The sequence below is a fragment of the Aptenodytes patagonicus genome, chromosome 15, assembly GCF_965638725.1.
Source record: "Aptenodytes patagonicus chromosome 15, bAptPat1.pri.cur, whole genome shotgun sequence".
Lineage (NCBI taxonomy): Eukaryota > Metazoa > Chordata > Aves > Sphenisciformes > Spheniscidae > Aptenodytes > Aptenodytes patagonicus.
This window is the reverse complement of record NC_134963.1, coordinates 10,162,095-10,182,279: the sequence shown is the minus strand read 5'-3', so window position 1 is coordinate 10,182,279 and position 20,185 is coordinate 10,162,095. Positions and strand designations below refer to the sequence as shown.

Below are 20,185 nucleotides of genomic sequence, written 5' to 3'. Positions count from 1 at the left end.
CTAAACATGATGCTCTGGGTGCTGTTACTCCTCTTCAAACTATGCAAAACTAAGAAACAAATCAGACTTCACAGAGCATTTCTAAAAATAAAAGTTTCATTCTTAGTCTACAGCAAAAGACAGATCAATGGGAATAAACCCCACAAAATCTCTACGTAAAGCCCTTTCATTTGGTAGCAATTCTGCTACCGAATTGTCTGAGGACGATTCTTCTCCTGGTCAGGCCTGCTTCCTATTTCTGTTCATTAACTGGCAGGAAGGACTGCCTTTCATAATACTCCACTCCTCCCTTTCGAAGCACTCTCCCTTAGTTGTTCTATTGCTTGGTAACAAGCATACCTGAGAAAGCTTCCTCAACAGCTCCCCTCAGTGTCTTAGGATACTTCCATTTGAATCAAAGAGACTCCATATTAACCCATGTCAGTTTTTCCTCCGTTGTTATCCATCTGTCATTGTTTTCCACAATTCCATTGTGAGTGCCAAAATGGTATTTATTTTAAAGACAAATTAATTAGTATCCCCTGATGTCAAGGGTTCTGAAGATTTTGGCTGAGAATCAAAATGCATGAAACACAAGTGTCCAGAGCAGCATGAGAAGGGAGCCAATCGAGTAACTCTTATGCTTAGAGTATGAAAGCTAGGTCTAGTCATTCCTCTCCTGTTTGTGAGTGTTTGCACAGGCTGCTGCTCTGTCCTTTAACAGAGCCTACTTTGTCAGCTACTGCACTAAGCCGCTAACCTCCTTCCATTCTATTGGTACTCCCAAAATATTCAATCATCCACTAGACTAGTTTCCCAGCTACTGGGGACAGTTGCACCCAGTTTATTATCAAGAATCAAGGAAGGACAGCTGTTGCTGGTAGAGGGAAGAGAGCAAGAGGCAGTAACTCAGCTTCGCAAGTTCAGAGCAGGGTGGCTGAAAGTAACTGGAAGCTGTAATACAGAGAAAAAATTGGAAAAAGACAGATTACATCTTTGTGCAGATAATTTTTCTGTGCATAAAAAGGGGAAAAAATATCCCTGAGAATGTTTGCAAGATCAAGGCTATAGCCTTAATGCAATGCAGAGCACAGTTCTCAAAGCATCCATTGCACAGGGTCTGCATTCCTTTGTCCAACAGATGCTCATTTCAGAATTAAAGCCAGCTTTTTTAATGTAAACATTGACGGTCTCTCTTTTCCCCAAGAAATTCAGGCTGCACGTAAAAACATTCAGCTTCACTTGTTTCTGCTGTAGCAGAAACATCAGTTTTGTTTCAAGACAAAACAAAACTAAACCAAATACAGACTATTTTTGTGCTTGTCATGTTTCTTCTCTCTACTCAAATAACTTGGAATTGGCTGGAAGGATCTTGTCAAAGCATTTCACAGAGCTATTACCTCACCCACTTCAAATGAAAAGATAGAAGTTGTACCGAGACCCCCAAAAAAAGAAAACCCCTGCTTGTCCACAAAATATATAGGCCAGAAATCATCAGCTGCGAACAAGAAAGAAATGTTTATAAGTTTTGTAAGAAGCTTGTTTAGAACCAGGTTTGAAAGCCATTTTGCAACCTCAAAAATAGCAGCTGCTCAACAATGCTATCAATCACAAGCTGGGTAGGGCCAAACACTCTGTGTTTTGTACTCAGAGCTGGGCGAAGAAAACCTCCTTGACTAGATAATGGGCCACAAAAAATTTGCCTCCATCCTTTCTCAAAACCTCAATCCCAGATCTGGATTCTGGATTCTAGCAAAGGCTAGAAGAAAAATATAACTCCCCAAACTTCTCTTTCTACCACATTCTCAACACCTCCATTGTTTCTTGCCTGCCAGAAGATGAGCAGAAAAACCACAGCACCATGTTACCCAGGGTCAGTAGCCGCATGTCTTAAGGTGGGTGTGCTCCGAGACCTGTATGCTCTCAAGTCTTGCCTCAGCAACCCTAAAAGAACCCCACAGAGGCTGTAATAAAACTAGGCTCCCTTCTTCGTACCTGATCAATGGCATCTGGGTTTTCAGAAACATCAAAGATGACCGCTGTGGCTCCTCGCTGTACTGCTCGTTTTGCCTGCAATAAGAAAGACAGCATCCTCAGTCCTACCCCAAAAGATGACTTCTTACCTCAAAAATTACTCCCTCTCCTCATCTCCAGATAGCAAACTTAACATTTTGTGTTTCTGTGTAGTTAAAACAAATGACAGAGTGATTACAAACACAGGAGTTCCTGCACCAGCATGGAATGTAGTTAAACTTCACTATAGCTTCTACAATCTCTCTGCCCCTTCCTTCTCAAACTCGCCCTTCAACAAGCTTTGAAAGGAATTCAAATGTGATTTAGACCCTCTAAAGACTTAAAATACAAGAATTTTTTTTAAATTAAATTACGCTCTTTTTCTCCATGTTACTTGGAAGCACCATTAAAAAGAATCTTCCCTGTGATTTGGGGTGGAGAGACAAGCTCACTAGTGTAGAAAATAAAGGTGGACCAGGTTCTTTACACCTTTTCAGTGTCATTCTCACAGTCATGACAAACTCTAGCACATCACAATCCTTGCAGAAAGTGCCTCAGAGAATACTGCTCTTTCTGACCATTAGAGGTCAGAACTGTTGCATCCAACACTTCTTACGCAGATAAGGTCAGACCTATTTAAGTGCACAGCTTTTCATCAAATACGCGGTCCAAACCTGGAGTTACCAACAGCACAGAGGAGATATTAGAACATATTAAAATCCTCTGGGATAGAGAAAACAGTATTTTAACCACCGAGGCTAAGACAGGGTATTTTTACCAGCTTCTGCCACTGTGCCTCTGTACGTTCTGTTCAAATGTTGCTCAATGGCTCCACAGAGCAAACATTCCCAGTAACTTTTCAAAGCTGTTACTGCCTTTGTTGGATGCAGAGTGCAAGTAACTATTTCTCCAAGCAATGACAGCTATCACCATCACAGTACCGAATGAGAGGACACTGGCTCTTCATAGAGACTAGCAGAACCTGAACTTAAATTGAGATATAAAAGAAACATATGAAAGTGATAAATCGTGAAATATCACTCAGTGTTTCCCAAGAAGAATGCTGGCCAGTACAGAGGTGTTAGTTTGAACACCTACAGGTCACTGACTGCTCTATTTCTCTATTTTATTTTAAATCAGCCAAGCCCATCAGACAGCACATGAGGGAAACCAACTCCCAAATGGGGTCTCTTTCTCAGCCCAGCAGGTAGGTATTTGTCCCCTTTGAAGTCAGCACACCTGGCTAATCACTAATAGCTGTCGGGGAGGAAAAGTTAAAAGGAATCTACTGCACATTCTCCACTGCAGCGGCCCTGAGGTGAAAGCTCATCCGGGTTTCCCTCGGAGGCACCGTTTACAGACATGCAGTGCTTGTAGAACTGTTCAGGACATTTAGATTGTTCTTTCAGGATGGTCAGTCAACGAGCAAGGCACTTTGATCTCTGAAGATATTTTTAAAGAGGTTTTGCAGGTCGGTTCAGAAAAAAAAGCCCTTAATATTGTGAACACACTGAATGAGCAGTATACAGCGCAGCAATTCGTTAAGTTTCCACCACCAAGATGTAATCCGTATTCCTTACTTCGTGCTGCAAAATCAGATGTTAAGAGATGAGAGGTACCAACTGACTTCAAAAACGGTGCTGGAGAAGACAACGGCAAGCGGGGCGAACCGTCTGCCACCGCCCCCCTTCTGCAAACTTGCTGAGCTCGTTTAACTCCGGCCAGCTGCAGCCAGCAGCTCGTGCCAGGCCCCCAGCCAAGGCAGGCTCCGGCCGCCTGTCACCAGCAGCTACTCGCCGCTCGTGGCCGTTCTGCACCCTCGCCGTTCCCCTTCCCGTGCTACCGGTCACCCCAGCACCAGGCTCGCGGGGCTCACAAGCGCCCGGCCCGGCCCGGAGGCAGGAGCCGAAGCGCGGCCAAGCGCGAACCGCCCCGGCGGGGCACGCAGGCCCTGCCCGAAAACAGCCCCCTCGCCCCCGCCCCGTCCCCGGAAGTGACGTCCTGCGCGGGGGGCGAGGGGTGCTCGGCAGCCATTGGGAGAACTGGGACACGCGGATTATTTTTCCTTGCCGGGGTCCGAATCCTGACCCCAAAGCAGGAGGTGCTGTGCTCGCTCGCGGAACGCGCGCCCCAGCCTCTCACCGCAGTCGCTAGGGAGCCCGGCCCTGGGCAAGGCCCCGGGTGCCAAAGATACTTGTTCGCACCACGGGACCCCGGCAGCGGAGGCCGGTTACGAGGCGACCCCGCTCCCGAGCACCCTGCGCGGGAACCACCAGGCAGCCCGCGGCGGCACGGGAGCGACGGGCGGCGGGGAAGGTGGGTGCCGGGGCGGCGCGCTGCGCGGAGCCCGCTCCGGCGCTCCGGCTCCGCGGCTTGGCCACAGCCCGCCTGACCTTCCAGGTTTCGCTGGCGAGAGATCAGAGAGCAGCCGCGAACACAACACAGCCCGCCGCCGCCCCCCCCCCCCCCGCCTCCCCCCCCCGGGCTCGTTTTAAAAACCGCTGCACTTTGTTGAGGAGCAAACCGGCGCGAGCAGGCCGGGGCCTGAGCGCAGACGCTTCTTTCTTCGCCTGGTATTCACCTCCTTCCCTCCGGTTCAAGATGGCAGCCGGGGGGCGCGGGGCGCACCTGGGGCGGGCGGCCCCGCTGCCCGCCTCAGAAAGCCGGTCGCCTCTCGGGAGGCACCCCGGAGAGCCTGGCCGCCGCCGCGCCCCCTTCCTCGCCCCCCGAAAACTGTAGGATAACTGAAGCCGAAACGTCTTTGAAAGTACCCTGTCCGCTCCTGGGTAATCGGGACAGCTCAAAATAACACAGCAGTGTAAGTCCCACTTAAAATAATGCCAGTCTTTAACAGGCACGTGACTTCTTCATCTCGGGCTATTCAGCATTTAAAGACTGCCCCTACATCGTTTTTCTACGCAAAGTGGCCAAAACCTAGGTCAAAAATAAAGACACGCGTTGGATGAGGGGGGAGGAAAAAAAAGTTGTACTGGTACATGCTTTACCTTTACTATACCCACGGCAAAGAAACAGGCATTCCCTCAATTCACTTCCCCTGCAATTGACAGAAAGCAGTAAAGGTGCCAGGCATATCCCTTTCTGAGACTATGTCTTCTGCGGTTTAAAATAAATGACTATCACTACATAGCGGTATTCTTCCTTTTTTGTAGAGAGTAATAAAAACCAAACCAAAACAAATCGATAACTGCACTTTTAGTAATTCAAATGATCGCTCTTTGTTCATAGTGACAACAACCTCCCAGTCTTTCTTTGCATTCGGAGTCTGAAAGCCTACACTACTGCAGAGCCATGGACTCTGACCTGTTCGCTCTGCACGGACACTGTATGCAAGCGCCAGCATCATAACTTTTACTTGTTCTGTGAAGTGCTCCCACATCCCGATTGGAGCTCCAGGGAAGTTATACATGTTCTGTGTCGATCAGCAGCTAACTAAACGCCTGACATGCAGAAACATAGGGCCCAGTTGTGCAAAAACACTGATGTAGAGAGTACTCAGCACACCTTGGTCCTAGAAGCAGGACTGGAAATGACAACAATCTTCAGCAAGCCCTGTATTGGCAATTCAAAAATTCTTTTAAGTACCAACATAATAAAACACAAAATATAGGTTCGCTCTAAGTAGGTCTTTATAGGATAGAGGCAGGTCACCTGGATTCTTATTTGACAAGCACAACCTTAACTCATTGCCTGAAATTATTGTACTTTTTGTGGAAAGGAGATAACGTTTTTATTCAGGGAGCAACTGACTGTTATTGGCATTTCCCCCTTGTGTTATATGTAATGGTGGTATAAAAATAATGATGGTTTGCACTTGCAACCTATGCTACTATGTCTAAGTGCTGTGGTTGCGAACTGCCTTACTTAAAAAAAAAAACCTCTCAAACTATTTCTGGTAGAACACAGCTGGTCAGCAAGGGAGACCTAACAAAAATCTGGGAGTATACAGCTGAAAAAAAAAAGAGAAATCTCCTCAGTTTCTTCTTTCCTTTTTAGGAATGAAGTTCCAAATGTGGAAATTTGTTACAAAACCAAGGAGTCCTCCTGTATGCATCTCGTGGCATGATCATATGTGGTAATCCCTGCAATATGAAGAAGGTTCATGCCGTTCACACGGCAGCCCTCTTTTCCTATATGAGCTCTAACTAACTCCCTGACTGCGTGCTCCCCAGATGAGGAAACTGTGTAAGACAATCACAGCCTGAATCTCATATTGCTCATTGTATGAATTCAGAGATAGCTCTGATTGTTAAGTTTCTTTTTCCATGTATTAGCCCCACCTTTAGGGCCTGCCAATACTGATTACAGTGCAGTGGGAAGGCCCTCACAGGTCTGGACACTTACAGAAGGAGGAAAAAAATCTCCAGTTCTGGTCTTCAGATCTTCTGAGCAGTGGTAACTTTTGCAAATTCCTTTCACAGACCGGTTTCAGAGTGCCCCAATAAATGCAGCTACCATATTGCCAGAATCACAGGGGCCAAAGAGAAGACAGAGCAACAACAAGTGTTTTCAGTGGATGTAGGTAACAGACTGGCCATGCAGAAGTAGCCTATACTGCACTTAGAGGGGAAGAACAAATCTTCAGAATTGCTGAAAGGGCAAATAAACAGGAAGAGGTCCATTTACAGCATGGTAACATTATGGAGTGGTGATACAGGCAGAGCAAACCACCTGATGAGGAATAATATTTGTATTTAAAATTTATCCTAGCAATCTGGAGTAACAAAAGCAGTAAATGAAGCGCAGAGAATTTCAGTCCGTAACTGCACTGAACATTTTGCAGCACCGTATTGCAACTATCACAGCAGCAAATGCTAGAAGCTGTATTCCAGTATCCATTCTAACCTTTTCTTGTGTACTGATTTTACTTGTATACAGACTCAGACTCCATTTGAACAATGTTTTTGTGCATTGGTTTCAAGTTCTGTGATTTTTTTTTACCCCCTGAAAGTACATGCAAAATCAGCTTAGCTCAGAACTGCATATAAATCCCTATTCTTGTTGGTAACAGAATAAAGAGTAACTACCAGATTTTTTTTTTTTAATATTAGTGCCATTTAAAATTATTATTTTCAAATCTTTACAGCAGTTTCTATTGGATTTTTTCTTCTTTGTCTCTGACGTAGTATACAACAGCTTAAAAGCGGTTCAAAGACATTTCGGTTAATCATAAGCCAGGCATGGAACAATCAAGCAAGTTAGTAGCATTTCCCCCTAGAAAGCAAAAAAAAACCAAGCTTCAAAAATCTACTGTCTTGTGCATTAATGATACTACAAAACTAAACATAATAGCTAGTGTGAATAGGCTGAAAATAAAAAGGACAAGAAAGACAAGTGTCTAGGGGTTCTATTTAAACCTATTAGACCTCATATCGCAGCATGTCCAGAAGAATAAAAATCATTGTCTTGTCAACCTCACAGTCCATGTTCAATCTACAGATTTGATCAAAACAAGTAGACCAGAATAAAACGCAATAAAGCAATGAATGATTCTGACCTAAATGCACCAAGTCCAGGGCTGTATAATGGAACTGAATCTCTTAGGATGAAATAGTACCATCAAAGGATGGACAAAAGGTATCCTTGGTGCAGAGAGAAAGGAATATGTAACCTGAAACATACCCCCAGCTTCCTAGGTACGTGCAAGTTGGGCCTGGGGGGAGTCTAGTAGTGCTTACTGACACCAGTCATGACTAAGGGACTGCAGAGAAAACGCAAAAAGGTCTGTTTCTTTTGAATTGTTTATTTTGCTAACCCTTTACAGTAAACTTTATTATTTAAAATTATCATTTGGATTGTCATCTGTTCAGTAGGGGAGAAGATGACAACAGCAAATGAAGGCAATCAAGCTCATGAATAATGCTGTTAAAATAACCAGCAAACATTTGTACTTGTCTATATCATAAAATGTAGAGAATATGCACCTTGACTGTAACTATTGTTAAGAGTTTCGGCCACTTTAGGAATCTTTTCAAAGGAGACCTTAAGTTTTTCTTTGAAAATGAGCATTGAAAAGCAATCCACCATTTGCTAGACTTCATTCAAACACCTGGTAGACATTTGACTATATCTTCTCTAGTTGAATGTTGGATGTAGGCACCTCTAAAGTAACTAAAATGATCAGGGATACAAAACCCACCTTTCAATTTGACCTTCCTCTATTCCTTAAACATCACCAGCCTAGGACTTTATCAGAAGCCCTCTGCTGAAGAATACATTTGGCTACTTTATACTCAAAGAAAAATGTAAACAGAAGGATACGGTGTGTTTATTACACATTTTAAAAGGACTTTTATTACAAATACGTAATATTGGCTTCATCTATGTGTTTTGATTTGCACAGAGATTGTCATAGCTCACAGAGACGCTGATAAGTTATTTTAGAGTGTATTTTAGACACCTACTTGTTATGAACTCACTCTGTTGATAACCATTACCAATAAGATGCACCTTAAATACTGTCTCAGATTAAAATGTGGAAGAATTTACTAGACCCTGTAATGTAGAGAGGATGAGAAGAAACGCATATGACAGAAGTGTGAGGAAAGTATCTCTTCACAGCTCCAGGCCTGAGGAAATTTTAGTTATTACCTCAAAGAACACCAGAAAGATTTGAAAAGCTCTGCACTCCCTTCCTGTGGGCCAGACTAATACAATAAGGAAGCAACAACTTCCTTGATGAGACAAACTTTCAACCCGAGGGACCAGATGATTATTAAGCAGGTGCATTGCTTCCTCTCATTCATTCAAATCAGGTAGGACAGCAACAATCGAAACAGGAAGAAGGTCAGCCACTTGCTGACATCCAGAAGGACCTTACATGCCTGCAGATACGAACATTGCAAGCATCTCCCCCTCTGCTTTCTAGTATGGCCGCATTCCAATTAATATGTCAGTTATTATGCAACAGCGGAGAAACCAACATAAGAAGAAAAGCTGCTTAACGAGGTCCCCGTTCAAAAGAAAAATCATACCAACAACATTAGCCTTTATTCATTACATTTACTTCTTTGCCAGAGTTAGAATTCCCTCACAATATACAGCTGTATTTACATACGAGGACATGACACTAACCTAATGGGTTGCAGAGAGTGAATAAATTACAGACGAGAGAAGGACTGAGGCTTAGAACCATCGGTGGGGAAATCACAGTTCATTAATCACTTTTAGCTCTGCCATTTACATCAACATAGTAATGCATTACACATTTATTAAGATCGTAACTCAGTATCTTCTGTTGAAAATGGCTATTGGTAGAGCCAGATTACTATTTATAAATACACTTTTTTTTTTTTTAAAGTCAACATCCTAGATAAAACTGACCTACTAAAGGGAGAAGAAGATGCTTTAAACGTATTGCCTGCCTGTGTAAACCCACAGATATATCCTACTGTTCTAACACTATGTTCTCACAAATGCTTTTACATTAAGAACTACGTATCTGTCTTCCTGGATTAGCCTCCTGGATTAGTTGGATCGTTCATCCAACTCTAGGAATTCTCTTCTTGGAATTTAGTACACTGTAAATAACAAATATTAATTACAACTATGGTATGTGGTACTTGAGGGAGTTGATTTATTCTCTGGGTTAAGAAAATGATAAAGACGGGGAGGGGGAGATTGGGCAACGGTTTAGGTGGTAACCAGTACAGATGCCAGTAAACTGCTTTTAGCAAACTATCCCAACTCCATTCCATCAGGTGCCAGCACGTACTATTAGCTGGTCCTCCAAAATGAACAAGACAGGAAGCAGAAGAGTAAGGATACAGTAAGCAGAAGACAGTCCTATAGATCCCAAAAGCAAAACACTGCTTTCAGTCAGAACTGAGGGAAACAGCACAGCTCCAACAGGTATAACCGTGGCTTCTTCCTCTTCCCTTTCCTTCTCCTTTTCCTTTTTCCTTTTTTCAATACATCTCACGCTTTTTGGGGCAGAAAATATGATAACTGGGTTGCTCTAACTCTGTGCAGAGATTGTTGAACAGAGTAGTCAAGAAAATTGTTTTATACGTCCTTATTTAGCTGAGAGCTGAGCCAGCCTGACCAAACTTGCATTCCCTCTGTCAGTTTTTGAGGTTTTCCCCCTCAATTTCTCTATGAACTAAAAATCATTGAACTTGAGGCATATTTTCTGTTTAACCTAGCCCATCAGATCCAATATTCCATGTCAGAACTCTCCACATTGTGGAGTTAGTGGTCATTAATCTGCCAAAAGACTAGGATTATGCAAGCAGCGTGAAGTGGAATCTTTTTTATAGCTAATTCTTTCATCAACTGTCTTTGGTCCTCTGAAATAAGCGGTCAGCCTCTCACATAGCGTATTGGTAACATGTAAGCAACACTCGGTAGCAAGCAACTTGCATACTCTGTGACTCCAAGGAACATGATTTTCAATGAAAAGGTCCAGTGTCTTGCTTTATTGCTCTGGAAAGGCAGGTCAAGGATTTCAACAATCTTGACTAGTAGGGAATACAGCTGAAGGGATGAGGTTTCCATCTGCAATATTTCACCAAAATAAATGATGAATATAGCAATTCAGTGGTCACGGTCTTCTCTTGAGCAGACTCAAAGTAGCAAAATCTGTTCCAGTAATTTTTAGTGCTCACAAACCAACTGATTTGCACCTGTTTTCTCCATATCAAGATCAAGTGAGACCACAAAGATGTAGACAATATTACCAGAGCTATGATACAGAAAATGCAGTACCAGGTTCTAGACTATCGGCTTTTCTAGTTGCCTTCTGCAGACTTGCCCACATTTGATTTTGTTCTATTAGCAGAGGACAACTTTAGTGCTGAAATAAGCATCAGGAGCCTACATCATCAGGGTTTAACTTCTGCAGAGACTCTTGATTTTAAGGAGTCTTCAGTTAAGTATGGACAAACCCAGGAAGTTCTATAGATGAGAAAGAGACCACCGGTTCTTACATAAAATGCATGATGAATCTGCAGGTCTGGACAAGCAGATGTTGCTACAGCCAGTTTGCCATTTCAGTCAGCTGAACGGTGTTCTGACCCTGATGCTCTCAAAGCCTTCTTCAGAACAGAGGTATACCTTAAAGAACCCTATTAAACTGAGCAGTGGGTATGAACTGCACCCCCATTCTATGGATGGCAGCATTAGATTTTCAATATTACAGAAATGGCATCACATGAAGCTAGGCAATAAAATCCAAACCTGTTTTTTGATATGATTGTGACTTCTGCTTGGGATAAAGGTTCTCTCTTCAAGCCAAGTGTAATCTCCTATCAGGACCAAGACACACATGGATTTCACAAAGTTCTTTCCACCTTGATTCCGTATCACAGCACAACAGGCTTTACAGCACTATACTTACTACTCCAAAAAGGAAAGTACTCTTCACTGGAATTCTTTAGATGCTCCTCCCCATAATTGGGCACAAAAGAGACATCCCATTAAGGAAGAGGAAAAAAAAAACAAAAAACAGCTCAGCAAAATCTGTCAGTATGTTTAAGAACACCACTATATTGGCTGCTAAAACGTCAATGACAGTGGATATTGCTATTCAGATGATTTTGAAAATACATCTGGAACACTATCTGTGAAAGCAAGCAAGGATGTGTGTTTCCTATTGACATTTGACTATCCATAATATTCAGTTAGCAGCAGCTACTGTTGGGGAAAAGAAAATATAATGTTATCTCATTAGCAGAATAGAACCCATTTCTAGCGCAGACTCACAACTGTACTTGCAAAAGCATAGAACATCAGCCACAGGCAAAGACACTCCAGCGAAACTCTGCTGCACTCTGCTTACCATTGAGAATCTTGCACAAACCCCACAGCATCATGTCAAATACACATTTTCATTACAATTGTCAAACTGCAAAACCTCTTTTTCTCTCAGAGCTACAGAGACTACAGACAACAACATCTGAACAATACAGGCATCCCCTATCTCTCTCCTACACCGCTATCAGGCCCAGTCAATCACCAAAAATGCCTTGCCCCTTGAACCACCACTGGAGCTAGAAAGCCAGGCCACAGGCCAATTCTGCAGGGCAGGGGAGGAAGGAGAAAAGGACATCATCTACTTTGCAAACAGCAGAAGTTACAAATTAACCAACTGATGCCTCAGTCCTGTTAATGTACAATTCCCCAGTAATTCCAGAAACGAAGTTAAGCCAAGCATAAGCAGGATGCCGTATCAAACCTTTTCTGAGATAACGAAAAAGGAACTTTCAGATTTCTGTCTGAAAGCAAAGGCAGAGTATCACAAGAAGATAGTCAAATCCCCTGCGTATCACACCAGCATAAACCCCCTTCCTGACTGGAATACTCAACTCAACTTCTCTGGCACTTTGGGATATGTTTTATACATGTGCCCTATAGACACTGCATTATATGGCATTACGACAGTTGCTTTATCAATTAGGAAGTATAGAAAGTGCAAAGCAGTATTTTTAAATTTAAAAATATAATCACAATTAAAAACCAATGTACTTCTCTGTAAAAAAATTTAAAAACTTAAAAAACTATGTACTTCTAGTTTAAGAAAAATATCACCTCATGCAGTATGTAATCACATCAACAACACATACCAAGGTGATCCATACCACTCAGTACCGAGAGGCTCTCAGACAGTTAAAATGAGGAAGAAAAAACCAAGAGTATCTCTCTTTTCTGGGGTTAGGGAGAAACACTGTGATCAGTTCTGAGTCCAGACCAAGTAAAAACAACATGAAAAAGACATTTATTTAATCCTGAACACAGCGAAGCCTGCTGGTTACACATCTCCCGTGACACATTTCAGATTCATGGGACTCCATTCCCCAAAACCTGCCGCCTGCTGTCACAGACCATTCTGCAGGCCAGCAGTCTTGTTGCTATGAGAAGACACAGTCACAGAGAGAAGGGTGGGCACTGGAAGAGAACACAGGAGGGGACTGAGGTCTTGAACGTGATAACATATTCACAGAGAACCTAGCACACCCAGCAAGAAGTGGGTAGATGTATTCATGGCAATTGATGGTGTTACACAGAAATGCTGCTACGTTTTATAACCCTTCAAGCTTTTTCAGGGTTCCTATATACAGTTACCTCCAAAATATAATGGTCACAAGAAATTATGTACTAAAGAATCATATACTATAAAATATCACTACAGCCAACCCAGATAATTCTTAACTTTATCTTTGCATTGAAGGTGTACTGAAAGTAGATTAACTAGAAACAGCAAACTAGACTTAATTATGTAAACATACATACAAGCATGCTGTGGTGCTGAGAGAAGTCATTAAAAAATTGAGATATGGGAAAGTTTTGGAGGAGTTGTAAGTTAAAGGAACTATTAACCTAGACCACTGTAAGAAGCCATCCCTATAGTACCCAAACTGTGTAAATAGTTCCTCCTATCTCAGATACACAGGGCGTGTGCTCTAATAGAAAAATACCTTAAAATTATAAATTGGTATGTATATACATCAAAAGGGAAAACAAAGAATTATAAGAATTACATCTTGCATTTAGAATGGGAGATGGCAAAACTTTCAAAAATTTTAAGTCCTGCAGGAATTCCATCCAATCTCAGTCAATTCAACGGGGAAGTTCAATCCTCCTGAGAAACAAGCTTCACCTTATTGCAGAAAGTTCTTTACAACAGAACAACAGTTTTGGGCCATGGTTCCCAACTCACAGCTTTAGGTCAATATTTAAATATTTTAGGAAAGAGGAGAAATTTCAAACAGATTCAGCCTGTGTGAAATTATGTAAAGAGTATAGAACAGGTCTGAGGCATTTACAGTAGTCTATCCAAGATATACTGACACATCTAAATTAACCAAAAATTATTCAAAAGGCTGAAGAGCTTTGTGCTTATTAATAACATACTGCTATCCTCTATCTGGAAGGTAAGACAAAATATGAATATGATCACAGCCCACCAAAAGTGCTGAGAAGAAATGAAAGCAAGCATAACTAAACATGAAAAATTAGGAGTGATTCAGGCCAATTTTGGGTATGTACGTATTTTCAAATGTAAAAAACTGATAGGAAAGAAAATTCAGAGTGTCTTCTGCTTAGTATCATCTGTCTTGCTTAGCCTCATCCTCAAGCAGCTGGCCTTCATCCATAGGTTGAAATCTACTGTAAACAAGGACATTTTAGAGATAACACAATCATCATCTGAGGTGATGAAACAGCAGATCCAGGTCTCAGTAGTGACAGAAAGTGCAGTGCTCTTTGCAGGGCTATTAAGTGCCTGCATGCAGTCTGTGAGAGTATGTTCAGACAGACATATATACCAAGGTGAGTTGTCAAGCAGCAAATGTATTTTCACTTCTACACATATTGGAGTTAAAATGCTGTAGCACATTCCCCTGGAGGTTCTGTCCTCTCTGTCGGGGATGAGCATCTGCATCCAAGACTACAGAATATGCATGTTATCCCCGGTCAGGGACTTCAACCTTTCTGAATGAACAAAGGTGTGTAACATTCCCTTGGTATCTAGTAGAATACTACTGATTCAGTGAGAACCTCCCTCTCCCTCTCCCGCTCTCTTTCCCTCTCCCTCTCTACTAGAAGAATCAGCTTGGGTAATAAGTTCAGTAGTAGAAAGATGCATGGTGGGCCAGTACTCCAGTTTATCTAGCAACTTTCCATGGGCTGGCTAATACAAGATGACATGGACTTTCTTTCAAACAGTGATCCTTGCTTTTGGATTAGATTAGTTTCAAGGTCCCAAACTGTGGTGGGCCCTTGTTCTTAGTTTGTTGATCTTTTAAAAAAAAAAAAAAAAACCAACAGAAAAAAAAGGGGAAAAAAGACTAAAAAAGGTGGAGGATTTTTGTTACAAAGGGAAACTGGAAACTTCTCTGCACACAAGCAGAGACATGGCTGTATTGCAGAGGCCTCAGGGTAAGGATTAAAGAAAAACAAAATAGAAACCCTTCCATCTCTAATTAGGGTCTTCATTTGCCAAAGAGCCATTCCACAGCGGGAGGAATTACATTCAGGCCGTTGCTTGGATAACGTCTCCCAGCAGGTTGGCTCCTCAGAGCAGGCTACTCCGAGCCAACAATTTCTGGTTACTTGGAGGCAAGCAGCCTGCATATTGTTTTAACTGGCCTGGCTTTTGCAGCCAGTTTTGCTGAAGAACAATCTTCTATTCAGAATGCAGAGATAAAAGCTTCACTTGGTTTGAATTTGTCCCCAGTTTCTTTCTCCCTTTCTTTTTTTAAACATGGGAATTATAGGTTCTGGAGTTTGCATTATTTCTCTTGTAGACATCAATGTTTTTCCCCCTCTAGCCACTTGATTCTTTGCCAGTGAAGGCTGCTGTCTGGAGTCCAGCCATTCATCAGCCCCTACCTCATCATTAACACTGTGGTGCTGGCGGTCACAGCTCATTGCTGGCGACAGGAAATCCTAACTTGCAAGAGGTTAACCACAGCCCATAAACAGCCAGGCTGGCTCATTAGTCCCTTAGAGTCAGCTGAAGGGACCCTCTGGGAGTTTCAACACTGTTCATGGACTCAAGAGTCTATGCATTCTGTGCTCTTTGCAAATGCCTTCCCCCCCACCTCTTAAAAGCTCACTCTTTGGCTCCTCGGGGCTAAGGTCCATCTTTTTTCCTATCCAAAGGTGACCAAGTTCTTTAAGCATTTTGAAAACTCAAATGTCTGTGATGTATTCTCTTGGCTTACCAACTGAACAAAACACCAATGGGCCAACCACTGAGACATTAATGCACTAGAATACATACATGCTTTTGATATTTTTAATGGTTTTGGTGAGAGTTTCATATCCATATTGAGCAATTCTAAGGCAACAGCTATGCAAATGTTGATACCATATACCTAATCTGTCTAGAGAATTCATACCATAAATACGTCCAGCTCTAATCTGCAAGAAATAACCTGCTAGAATTGGTCATGTGCCCAAATGACTTGGTCAGTGCTCCCTACATTGACCAAAAAGTCCACTTCATACTCATTTTGAGTTCACAGTATGATCACTTGACTCATTTGGAGTTGATTCCTTGAACTTAGTACAAACATTAAATCATCATAGCATCCGAACAGGCACCTCTAGATAATATCCACCTGGCCACCATGAAGACAAAATGTTTAGAGCAGAAAAACAGCTTCTGGCAAATTATCTCAAAGGAGTAAGATATGAAGCACAATTTGTGTTATGTTTTCTCTTTCCTCCCTTTCAATCCCGTGAAAATCATTGCAAAACATTCCCACTTCATGTCTACAATTTCTTACGATCCACTATTTTCTACCACTGCTGATTGTATCTGCCCATCTTTTACTCTGAATATCGGAGTCCCTCTGATGCAGCTCTGGTTACATTCCCCAGTTCTCCAATTTCTTTCAAAGCCTTCTGTCTCTTAGTGCACCAAAATTAGGCGTGTCACTCATCTGTGAAGTCCTAAATAATTCCATTCCCTGCCTCCCTATCTGCTCTTTATTTTCTTCACTTTCTGATCCGTTTATCTGATTCTGCTTGCCAGCCTTCTTTTGTGCTCATTTCTATACTCCAACATAGCTGCACTTGCCCACTCACTTTTCTGCTTCAAACTCTATTTCTGTAGTTCTTCCAACGTCTGCCATTGTGCATTTCTCCTATTAGAGAAATAGGTAGATTCTGCATGTAAAATAAAAATCTCTCTCAATGTTTGAGAGGCTTACAAGGGACATAGAATCATGAGGGTCCAAAAACTTAAGAGACATAAATCATTTACATATGCAGCATATGTGTATATTTACATATTATTATTATTATTATTATTTGTCTGTGGGGCATATCTTAAAAAATTGTTCCTTAGTCTTTACTCAGTCTGGACTTCCACTAATTTCACTGGGAGTTCTGACCGAGCAAAGACTCCAGTAACACATGTTGTGCAACAACAGCTGCTTCTTCAGCTTAAGGGAGAAGCAGCTGTGTTCCACAGTTGGTTGGAAAGGAGTGAAGATGGTGGTGGGGACTGCTAAGGACTCAACTCTAAAAGTGGACATTTATTTAAAGTAATCAATCCAACAATAGCAAATCTAAGGAGTGCCTAGAGAGAGAAACATAAGAGACAGCCTTTCTTCATGAATAGCTGTTGCTTTTCATAACTGTGCAGTGAACACAAAAAGGAAGTTAGTAAAATAATACAATAACAGATTGCTGGCACTAGTTGCCAATGGAAAGGGCCCACCACCACCCATGAATTAAAACCTGATAGATCTACTTCTTCTGAACTGCATAACCTGATTCAGCCCTCGTTTGTCCATTCCTTCGAGCACTCCCCTCTTTGGCTTTGATCCAGCTCTGTTCTTTCCTTTTACATCTTTCACCATATGATCCGTACACAACACAAACCTTTCCTCTGTCTCCAGAATTTAACTGGCTTGCTTGTCAGTTCTCTTACCTGTGCTCAACCTTTCCCTTCTCTCCTCAAAGGAACTGCTGAAATTAAGGTGGAAAGTAGTCATGGAATGAGAGGATTTAAAGAGGAAAGACGGGAGAAGGGTACCTATGAACGCAAGACTTCAACTATAGTGACGAGACATGCCGCATCCCCATGTTCTGCAGCCAAACACTCTAACATGCAACATTTCTTCCTTTTTGTTTCCCATTCAAATCCCTTTTTTAATCTGTTAAAATAGCCTTGTTGTTAGAGTATGGTCTGTGGGGGATGGAAGAAGAGGCAAGGAGATGGGAAGCAGAAATACACTGAGCTTGTGGCAAAAGCATTTTGCCTTATGTGATTTATTATTTTTGTTCAAAAATACACACGTGTGTAAAATGCACAGACATCAGGAAGATTACGAGGACTGACTATTTCTGTCTGTCATTATGAAAATCCAGCTTCTTCCTGAAAAACCATATATTATCCCCTCTTCTCACCTCATCTATGCAATTTTGTTAGAACTCCAGAAATCATTATGTCTATATGCTGTAGAGGTCTGATCACACTGCTAGCACTGGGGAACTAACAAACGAGAATGTCAAAAGACGAATTACACCAAATATATTTGAATAAGTAACAGTATCACTTAAAATATCATTTTTTAAAGATGTTTTGTGGTTGTTTAAAATGGATGTTAACATTTCAGGTGTCCTGGACATTACAAATTATAGTGAAGTGGGGAATAACAAGAAACAATCAGTACGTTATTACAGCACTTATGTTCTTCTTTGGTGCTTCAGGAAAATGGCAGTTCTCTCTCTTGGTTTCTCAATATATTCTTTAGAACAAATACAGTAAGAAAAACACATGCATGGCAGGGACAATTATATATACTACTTCTTTTCACAGTTAACTCTAATTTTAGGCAGTGCTAAGACAACAGACCATGGAAATGAATAATTTAAATGCAAAGTTAATGGAGACTCTTAAAGAACATGACTGATTCAGAGTCTTTAACACTAGCCAGGATGCTATTTTTCCCCCTCAAAACACATACTCTTTTTTCATTACAAAACAATGGGATTGATAAACAACGTGGTTTGTGTTTTGATCAGAGTTTTGGCATGTTTGGCACGTGCAATGTAGATCTATCAACTAGTCCACAGCCAAAGCAGTCTAGTCTCATTCAAGAAACTTCTCTTCTGCTTCATAACAACTTCCGTCTTAACACAGAATGTCTGAGAGTTCAAAACAACCAATATTAAGTTTCTACTGCTGAATAACTTTTCTCAGTCTGTAGTGTGACGTGCATTTAGCCCAGCACTGCCATCAGAAAGAGCTGTCCCTTTACTGTCCTCCTCTTACTTGTTCCTACCTCCACCGGACACTACACTGCCAACACAAACCTTCATGTATCCACACAGTGAAACAAACAAACCAACCAACCAGCTTAAAAGTCACCCATACTATTACTTTTCAGCCAGACCAATTAAATTTTGCTGTAAATTTTGAGACTACTGCCTCAAAATGAATTCCAAATGCTTTTTAGATGCTGTTTACAGCATCTAAAGAAGAAACATGGGCTGACAAACAGAATGCAGCAAAGGTCCCCAAATTGTGGAATAGATACCACAAGTGGAACATCAACTACTTCAGTGGATGTAAGAAGCTCTCCTATAGTGACAGTATCTTCTGCATGTGGCACAGGACCCATCATAGGGTGGGTTGCTGCAGCTGTCACTACCAGTTGAAAGTATCTGAACAAGCAAAGTTTTGGAAACATTGATCAATGGTTTTAGACATGTCTCTCATTAATTTTAGATCTTAATCTACTGCATAGCTCAGTCCTAATTTCTGAAAAAGTTTAGCATGGAAGAGCATTTGCCTAAATTCCATATGCATTTCTACAACTGAACTGAATCAACTTCTACAGGAATTATCCAAACTGTATCTAAAACTATTAATGTTATACAGAAACAAAAGGTATGCTTATATAGTCACTGCAATTCTAATTTGTACATATAACTATGCTTAATTTAGGCTATTAATATAAAGGTGTAAGTTGATTTTGTTTAATTTGCCTTTCTTTTTTTATTACTTTCAGTAACTCCAAAAGAAAAGGATTAAAATTGACTCCCCACAGGCCATCTTGTTCCTAAAGTCTTAGAACAGATCACTCTTTATTCAGGAACTAAACTACCAACATAGCCTCATGATTTGTCATTTGACTACCTTGTAAGAATCTTTACTTTTAAACTAAATTGTTAGACAAAAGGTTAGGAATCCCAGTTAGACTATTTAATGGAGACTCAAGTTATGATGATTTTGGCCCCAACCTAAGTAGTATAATCACAATGATGACATGGCAAAACAAGAGATTCTTCTGGTTAGTATTTGTGTAAATGTTTTTGTAAATAAACTCTTAAAAGAGAGAAAAGAAGTGAATGGATACTGGAAGAACTGTTAGGAATTTCCTCATATTACAGATTCCTTTGATCTGAAGAAAACAGGAAGCTGTAGTAGCAGAGACATCCCCTTTGTTATGTTCTACTCAGATGCACATCCTCAAATACACACATCCTATTAATACAGAAGAGTCCCTTCAGCCGTCCCTGGAAGAGAAACAAGAACAAAATCCTTCCCCGTGGACTTTCAAGCCTGCAGAAAGGGAAGAAGTGCTACTTTAAAGCAAATCTTCAGCATTTTCTCACTATCTATCCTGTACTGAAAAAAACCCCCAATGGCATTGCTGGGTTGTATTTCACTGTCTTGACAGATGTCATTTGCTTCAAAAATGACTGGCGCAGGGGA

At 41.5% G+C, this 20,185-nt stretch overlaps 1 protein-coding gene across 4 annotated transcripts in view; it reads right to left on the bottom strand.

Annotated features, from left to right (window-relative positions):
- The window catches only part of ZNRF3 (zinc and ring finger 3), a 117,585-nt gene that overhangs the window by 12,864 nt on the left and 84,536 nt on the right, over window positions 1-20,185 (bottom strand). For 3 of the 4 annotated variants that reach the window (XM_076352799.1, XM_076352798.1, XM_076352800.1), the window contains exon 3: window positions 1,975-2,049. The exons of the other annotated variant lie outside the window; for it this stretch is intronic. In XM_076352799.1, coding sequence (XP_076208914.1) covers window positions 1,975-2,049 — 75 coding nt within the window. The remainder of the gene's footprint in view (window positions 1-1,974; window positions 2,050-20,185) is intronic. 4 annotated transcript variants of the gene reach the window in all.